Source organism: Heterocephalus glaber, unplaced genomic scaffold, assembly GCF_053883595.1.
Source record: "Heterocephalus glaber isolate CG9 unplaced genomic scaffold, H.glaber_assembly_v1.0 deba00001442, whole genome shotgun sequence".
NCBI classification, from domain to species: domain Eukaryota; kingdom Metazoa; phylum Chordata; class Mammalia; order Rodentia; family Bathyergidae; genus Heterocephalus; species Heterocephalus glaber.
Window position 1 is genome coordinate 39,110,920 of NW_028258296.1, and position 9,129 is coordinate 39,120,048.

At 47.3% G+C, this 9,129-nt stretch overlaps 1 protein-coding gene across 1 annotated transcript; it reads left to right on the forward strand.

Annotated features, from left to right (window-relative positions):
* The first annotated feature begins 415 nt into the window (after positions 1 to 415).
* Positions 416 to 8,011, forward strand: LOC147827701 (uncharacterized). The gene is made up of 2 exons (XM_087213202.1): positions 416 to 776; positions 6,663 to 8,011. The coding sequence occupies exon 2, from the start codon at positions 6,704 to 6,706 to the stop codon at positions 7,913 to 7,915; it is 1,212 nt and encodes a 403-aa protein (XP_087069328.1). The 5' UTR covers positions 416 to 776; positions 6,663 to 6,703; the 3' UTR covers positions 7,916 to 8,011.
* The last annotated feature ends 1,118 nt before the right edge of the window (positions 8,012 to 9,129 follow it).

Genomic DNA, 9,129 nt, shown 5'->3' on the forward strand with positions numbered 1-9,129 from the left:
TATCAAAAGAAGTACAGTGCAGTGGGCAGAGATATTTATGACAGAGTACAGTAGAAGTAAATATCTTTTATAATTTGCATTGTATATTCCTTTGATAGTGTATCCATGGTCAGTTGGCTCCAAGGTAGAGACATGATGGTGGATGGGAGTGGTGAAGTAAAGGTGCTCAAATCATGGCAGCTTGGAAGCAGGACAGGGTGGAAAAAGCAAGTTGGCCAGGGCTTTAGCTCAGTGGTGCCAGCACCTGACTTATAAGGGCAAGGTCCTGAGTTTGATCCCCAGTACCCAAAACAAAAAAGCTGGAGAGCAAGGGGCCAAGGATGAGGAGACCTCTCTAAGGTCAGACCTCCATTGTAGGGGGCCCTGCCCCCCCCCCCCGCTGGAAATCTTGAGTGCCTTTTACGGACATATCCGGGCCTGCTACAAATCTACCCGGCAACAAGGAAGTAGCCCCAGTACCCTCCTCTTGCTCCTCCCCTCTAGCCCTACGGTATATATGTTGTAACAGCTTCTGCAATAAACGAGACTTGATCAGAAACCTGTCTTGTCTCCATCTCTCGTGTCCCCTGTCCCCTCTCATCCTCGCTCCCCCTCTAGGGTCTCCGTTGACTTACCCGCGGGCCGGGACAAGTGGCGCCCAACGTGGGGCCAGAGAACGGGGGATCCAGTGAAGGACGCTGCTCAGGGGCCCTAAGATTAAGATTGAGGAACAAAGAGCATACTCGACATAGAAGAGGCTTGCGATTGACGTGGACCTGCCGTCTTTTTGCACCTCGGTAAGTTGAGCAGCGATTATGGGACAGGGCATTAGTCAGCACGAACTGTTTGTGCAAGGTCTCAAGAAGACATTACAGGCACGAGGGGTAAAGGTTACAGTCAAACAATTGCTGAAATTTTTTGATTTTATTAAACATCTCTGTCCCTGGTTCCCTGCTGAGGGAACCATTGACGAAGAGAGATGGAAAAAGGTGGGGGAGGCTCTCCAGGATTATTATGCCACTTGCGGACCCGGGAAGGTCCCGATTGCGGCGTTCTCATATTGGAATTTGATTAATGATATTATTTCCCAAAAAGCAAGGGATCCACTGGTAGCTCAGGCTATACAGGTTGGGGAGGTAGCCCTCCGTAGTGGTGAGGAGCTGACACCCGCTGGTGACACTGACGCAGTTCCCCGGGACGCCAATATGGCGCCGGGACCCAGGCCAGTTAAGGCCACGCCTTCCTCGCCAGACGAGGAAGAGGACTTGATGTCCTTTGACAGTGATGATGATCCCGCCCCCGACGGACATAACGTTCCCTCGGACCAATCCCAAACGGCCGCGATCCCTGCCAAGCCCTATAAGGCAAAGCCTTGCCGGACCCCCGCTTCCTCTTCCTCCATCACTGCCTCTAAGGCAACCCCACCCTCGCGGGAGGTTCCGCCCCTATATCCCTCCCTTCAAGCCTATTGCTGCTTGCCTCCGCCCCTAGATCCACCCCAAAAGGACTCCGGAACTGACGAGTCTGGGGGGGAAGCATTGCGGGGCGGCTCTGGGTGCCCCCCTCCTTATATCCATCCAGGCCCCAGCACTCCCGCTTTGGCCTATCCTGTTGTTGATCCCCAAAAGGAACTCCGGGACAAAATAGACTTTCTAAAAGAACAGATAAGGTTAGAAAAGGAACATCAAGAACTTATTACCCAGCTTGAGGGCTTAAGAACAGGCAAGGCTCATGGAAATGTCCCTAGAGAGGACACCCATAAGCCACGACCCCCCATTAGAGGGGCGGCCCCCAGGGTGCCGTCCGGGTCAAGGGTACCCCTAGAACTTGAGCCCGTGGAAGCCTTCCCTGTCACTGAGACTGTTGACGCACAGGGTCAGGCATGGAGACACCATGGCGGCTTTGATTTTAAGGTTATTAAAGAGCTTAAAACGGCTGCGGCTCAGTACGGGGCCACTGCACCTTACACCATGGCTATTCTAGAATCGGTGGCAGAAAATTGGCTCACCCCAATTGATTGGCAGACTCTGGCCCGTGCCACCCTTGCAGGAGGTGACTACTTATTATGGAAATCTGAGTATGTTGAGAATTGTCGAGAGACCGCTAGACGCAATGCTCAGGCGGGGAATGGTTGGGTGCTTGACATGCTTCTTGGGGAGGGGGCCTACGCCGCTAACGACCAGCAAATGCAATTTGACGTGGGGTTGTATGCCCAGATTCAGACCGCAGCCACTAGGGCCTGGAGGAAACTCCCTTCCAAAGGAGACGTGAGTGCCTCCCTCACTAATATCCGGCAGGGGCCGGACGAGCCGTTTGCGGACTTTGTCCACCGCCTTCTCACGGCGGCAGGCCGGATTTTTGGGAGCGCGGAGACAGGGACAGATTTTGTTAAACAGCTTGCTTTTGAGAACGCCAATGCCGCCTGTCAGGCCGCTATCCGCCCCTATAAAAAGAAAACTGACCTTTCCGGCTACATTCGCCTTTGTTCTGAGATTGGGGCCGCCTACCAACAGGGCCTTGCCACGGCGGCCGCCATGCAAGGCTTCACAGTCAAACAATTCTTACAACGCCACGTCGGCAATAAATGCTTCCGGTGTGGGGCCATCGGCCATTTTGCTAGAGAATGCCCGACCGCTAAAATGCAGGGCCCCGACGCTCCGCCCCCAGGGCCCTGCCCCCGATGCAATCGGGGGAGGCATTGGGCGAGTGAGTGCCGATCCAAGACTGATGCCCAGGGTCGACCCCTCCCCCCTCTCCAGGGTTTGAATTCGGGAAACGGGAAAGGGGGCCAGCCCCGGGCCCCCAATTCCAAACAAATTTACGGGGCGCTCAATTTTGCTCCAATAAACAGCAATCCATTTCGGACCTCGTCAGAGCCACAAAAGGAAGTGCCGGATTGGACCTCAGTGCCACCACCCACACAGTATTAACCCCAGAAATGGGAGTTCAGGCCCTTGCTACGGGAGTCTTTGGACCCTTACCTAAGGAGACCTTTGGCCTCGTAATAGGCCGAAGCAGCAGTACCATGAATGGACTGCTGGTTTACCCAGGAGTGATTGATAGTGACTACTCTGGGGAAATTAAAGTTATGGTTTCTTCCCCCAAAGTTATTAATACCATTCAATCAGACCAAAGGTTTGCCCAATTGTTACTCCTTCCCCTTCTCTCCACCTCTAATAAGGCTCTTAAAAACGCCCGAGGCAGCCAGGGTTTCGGCTCATCTGATGTCTACTGGTCGGAGGTACTTTCAGCACAAAAGCCTCTCATGACCTTGTGGTTAGATGGGCGACAGTTTTCTGGGTTGGTCGACACTGGTGCCGATGTAACTATCATAAAGGGAGAGGATTGGCCTCAGGCGTGGCCATTGAAGGACACCCTCACTCATCTCAAGGGTATAGGGCAGAGTCAAAATCCTAAACAAAGTGCCAAAGATCTGACCTGGAGGGACCAAGATGGTAATCAGGGCACCATTCAACCTTATATCATCTCAGGGTTACCCATTAATTTATGGGGGAGAGACCTATTATCACAAATGGGGATAATTATTTCCAGCCCCAATGAAATTGTCACTATGCAGATGTTTAAAAATGGGTACATTCCAGGAACAGGGCTGGGAAAACACCCTACTAGCCTTACTCACCCCATTGAGCCTGTCCCTCGGCCCCCTCGAGCAGGGTTGGGCCATTTTCCATAGGGGTCGCTGATACTCCTGCGGTCCATGCTGAAAAGATCACCTGGCTCTCGGATGATCCAGTGTGGGTCGATCAGTGGCCCCTCTCCAAGGAGAAGTTGTTAGCAGCTCAACAGCTGGTGCAGGAGCAGCTTCATGCTGGCCATATCATTCCTAGCCATTCCCCTTGGAATACTCCCATTTTTGTCATTAAAAAACGGTCGGGAAAATGGAGGCTCTTGCAAGATCTCAGAGCAGTTAATAAAACTATGGTACTCATGGGAGCTTTACAACCCGGTCTTCCCTCACCGGTAGCCATCCCCCTTGGATATTATAAGGTTATTATTGATTTAAAGGATTGCTTTTTCACCATTCCCTTACATCCTGCAGATCAAAAACGCTTCGCTTTTAGCCTCCCGGTGACCAATTTCTGCGCCCCAATGCAGCGCTTTCAATGGCTAGTGCTACCCCAAGGCATGGCCAATAGTCCCACCCTGTGCCAGTCATTTGTAGCCACAGCACTTCAATCCACCCGAGACAATTGGCCTCAAATGTATATTATCCATTACATGGATGATATTCTCGTGGCGGGACAATTGGGAAGTGAGGTTTTGGCTTGTTATGCTGACCTTCGGCGGGCCCTTGAATCTTGTGGCCTCCAGATTGCCCCTGATAAGGTTCAACTAAAAGACCCTTACAGTTACCTCGGATTTCAGATGAAGGGACGTCATATTTCCTCCCAAAAGCTCACCTTGCGGCTGGACGGTCTTAAAACTCTGAATGACTTCCAAAAACTGCTCGGAGATATTAATTGGCTTATGCCCTATTTAAAGCTCACTAAACATGACCTGAAGCCTCTCTATGATACCCTGCAAGGTGATAGCCACCCCACTTCGCCTCGGGAGCTCACTGCTGAGGGGCGCAAAGCCATTAGCACGGTAGAACAAGCCATTCAAAATCAGACAATTACCTTTGTAGATTATAACTCTCCTTTACAATATATCGTTTGCAGAACCTCTCTCTCCCCCACCGCTGTCTTTTGGCAAACCGCTCCCCTTTTATGGGTTCATCTCCCAGTTTCCCCTAAGCGGGCCTTTTACCCTTATTATGTTGCAGTTGCAGACCTGATTGTTCTAGGTAGAGACCATGGAAAGATGTACTTTGGAAAGGAACCTGATGTCATTATCCAACCCTACCTTAAAGATCAAATCGATTGGCTTATGCAGACTACCGATTCCTGGCCAATTGCTCTCGCTTCTTATTCAGGATTATTGGACAATCACTATCCTCCCAACAAACTCATTGACTTTGCTAACAGACATGACTTCATTTTCCCAAAGGTCACTTCTTGTTCTCCTCTGCCAGAAGCCCTATCCGTTTTTACAGATGGTTCTTCCACTGGGATGGCTGCCTATGTGTGGGACGATAACATTGCCCAGTTCCAAACCGCCCACTCTTCGGCCCAATTAACCGAGCTGCAGGCAGTTATAGCGGTCTTTTCTACATTCCCTGCCCGAGCTTTTAATCTTTTTACTGACAGTGCTTATATTGCTCAATCTGTCCCCTTATTGGAAACATGTGGATTGATCAAACTTGCTTCTCAGACTGGTGGTCTCTTCCTCCAATTACAAGATTTAATCAGAAAGAGATCCGAATCCTTTTTCATTGGACACCTTCGTGCCCACTCTAACTTACCTGGCCCACTCACACAGGGTAACCGCTTAGCAGACCTAGCTACAAGACCTCAAGTTTTGGCCTGTTCAATAAATACTGATGCCCCCATTCCAATTGACCAGGCACAAAAGGCACACCAACTGCATCATCTTAATGCTCACACGCTTCGCCTTATGTATAAGCTTACTAGAGAACAAGCTAGACAAATTGTTAAGGCCTGCCCTACGTGCACTCTACACCTTCCTACACCTCATCTGGGAGTTAATCCTCGTGGCTTGATTCCAAATGCCCTCTGGCAAATGGACATCACGCATTACCCTGAATTTGGAAATCTTAAATATATACATGTCAACATTGATACCTATAGTGGATTCATATTTGCCACCCTGCAGTCCGGGGAAGCTACTAAACATGTCATCGCTCATCTCCTCATTGCCTTCTCAGTACTTGGATGTCCACAACAAATTAAAACAGACAATGGTCCCGGCTATACCAGCTCTGGCTTCTCCAACTTTTGCAAACAATTTGAAATAACACATATAACGGGAATCCCATATAATCCTCAAGGACAAGGCATTATAGAAAGGGCTAATCTCACACTCAAAATTACTTTAGACAAAATAAAAAAGGGGGAATGGTACCCTACCAAGGGGTCTCCTAGAAACCTGATATCACATGCACTATTTATTCTTAACTTCTTAAATTTGGATGCCAAAGGTTCATCTGCAGCCAATCGTTTCTGGCAACCAGAGACGCAACGACAATTTGCCTCGGTGATGTGGAAAGACCCCCTGGACCACTCATGGCACGGGCCCGATCCTGTACTTATCTGGGGCCGAGGATCGGTGTGTATTTACTCCAAGGAAATGAAGTCAGCCAGATGGCTCCCAGAACGCCTAGTAAAACAAGTTGATGGGCGTGCTGATGATGCCGATGACCTGACGTTGTCCAATCCTGATCAGTTAACAATGGCGCCCACAATTTCAATTTAAAATGAGCAAGGATATAATTCAGCTTATCTAGTAATGTTTGGGTGCACCCTGATGTTCTACACCGTCTTACATGTTTGTCTAGTGTTTGTTGTTTGTGGTCATGTAATTGAGCTCAAAATGTTCTTTTCTCTTTAAGGGATATTCACCCATTGTTACATTGATGATGTTATTTTGTTAAAGATATGCTTTTCTCTTGGATCAAGGTATCACTGGAATTTATTAGATTAAAGTGATTTTTAGATGGGAACTCCCTTTGATGAATATAGAAGTGGCCACCCAGAAAATATTGTTCTGGTCTTAATTCCTCAAAGGGACTCCTTAGTGAAATTTATATCATGTGATCTTAGGGAACATCGTCATCATTTAAAGTTTGGACCTCCGGCGCACAATGAAGAGGGAACTCATGAAGGACATCTGGCTGAATGAACGATCCGAAAACAAGAATAGGATGAGCTGGAAATGCCTAGTTCCCCTGATGTTGCTGACCAGGGTATGGGTGGTGTCGCCTTCAGAAGGGTTAGACCACATGAAAAATATATGGATTCAGTTGGCAGGCTCGCTCAACTTGTCTGAGTTTTGTCTAAGTGCTGATGTAAACTTTCATTATATGTTGGGAAGTTGCCTCGTTCCTGTATGTACCCCATTGGAATCATTGCGGCCTTATACTCTGTTTAAAGATATCCCAGGAAAAAATCTCACATATGCAGATAGTTACAATTGGGGATCTGCTACTTGTCACAGGCCCAAGAATGCTGTCAAATTATATTCACCTAAGGTAATTATGTCTAATAAGACCGAATGTGCTGTATACAGAAATTGTACAACTAAATGTCTGCAAGTTAAACGTTTGGAAAACATGTCCTGCCGTGTTGAACAAGAAATTATGTATAGTAATTGCCATGTCTCTTTGCCAATGGGTTGGTTTTACACTTGTGAAAGGGAAACTTTTAATTACATTCCGGCCAACTTGAGTGACACTCGTTGTTGCTTGAGTCGGTTGGCTGTGATATTACCAGACAGAACTGATTTGATTGTACCTAATCGAATTAGACGGTGGTCGCCGTATACCGCCCCGGGATGTAATGATGATGTGGGTCTATTGACTGATGCAGAAGTGTTAGTCATGATAGGGTCTTTTGTTGCTCTGCCGTCCATCGGGGTGCACGCGGAAGCGGCAGTACGAAGATTAGCCTGTAAAGTGGTAAAAGGATTGAATGCCACCTCCACCGCCCTGGCGTTGATTAATCAAGAATTACAGGAACAAAGACAAGCTATTTTGGATAATCGAGCAGCAATAGATTATTTGTTGCTTTTTCATCACCAGGGCTGTGAAAAAATAAAAAATATGTGTTGTTTTAATTTGACTGACAATGGAGAAAAAATCGATGATACAATAAAACAATTGAAAGACCTGGCTAATAAGGTGCACAATGAGGATGGCGGAGACCTATTTAAATGGTTGACCTCATGGCTACCCAACCTACAATGGGTAAAACAATTGTTTCTTGCCATTGCAATTATATGTGTTTGTCTGTTATTGTCATGCTGCTGCATACAATGGATACCAATGCTTATACGTAGAAATCGCTTTGATTTTTAGATAAAAGGTTCAGGCTGATATGATTTAAAAGCCTTGTATTCCCCTTTGTATTTTAACCTATGTTAATCTTAGTAACTAAAATGTCCTCGGATAGTTCTGATTTTGTAAGGTTGTGATTTCCCCTGGAGCTATAGTGGAGACAAAGATGTACGTCAAAATCAGCGGTAAATTACTGTCAGGATGTTGGCTGGACATACGCTACATGGGCCGATTCCATCTCTGCCACGGCGTAAAATTCTCGCCCCACCTGGTGAGCGGGCTGGCAAGCCAATGACGGGCAACTGAGCAAGCGTGCCATGCAATGAGAGAGCCCTCGTGTGCCGCCTAAGACAGGTGCCAGAGCCTTGATTCTCTGGTTAACCGATGACGGGTAAGGTGCACGGTGCAGACACGTATGTTGCTCTGACCCAAGACAGGCTCAGCCCCCGCAGGTTTGATTCTCCTGACGCTTTTCTAAAAAATAATTTTAAAAGGGAGGACCTGTAGGGGGCCCTGCCCCCCCCCCCCGCTGGAAATCTTGAGTGCCTTTTACGGACATATCCGGGCCTGCTACAAATCTACCCGGCAACAAGGAAGTAGCCCCAGTACCCTCCTCTTGCTCCTCCCCTCTAGCCCTACGGTATATATGTTGTAACAGCTTCTGCAATAAACGAGACTTGATCAGAAACCTGTCTTGTCTCCATCTCTCGTGTCCCCTGTCCCCTCTCATCCTCGCTCCCCCTCTAGGGTCTCCGTTGACTTACCCGCGGGCCGGGACACTCCATGACCAAATTTTTCCAAACTGGCCTACCCTAGAAATAGCCATTTATCTATGAACTTACTCATAGTTTACCCCATTGAAGAGGTCAGTGCTGCCATTCACAATTACAGCACCTTTCCAGAAGTCTCTCAATCCAGTCAAGTTGACAAGATTAACCAGCATACCTTCTTTAAAATTCAGACAGAAACCAAAGAAAAATTGATTTGAAGAGCATTAGTAAAACAATTTAAACAAATTTTTGAATGCTAATGAGAAAAAACATATGTAATATAGTTAGGAAATAGTAACAAATTGAACAATTACTATTTGAAAGTTAATTTCTAGTAACTTGAATCTCTTTCCCTATGACTAATAAGATAATAAAATTCAGGAGCCTAGAAGGCATCAAGTTTAGTCACAAAATTAAGAAAATATTACATAACACTAGACAGTTGTTTATAAGATTAATTTACTT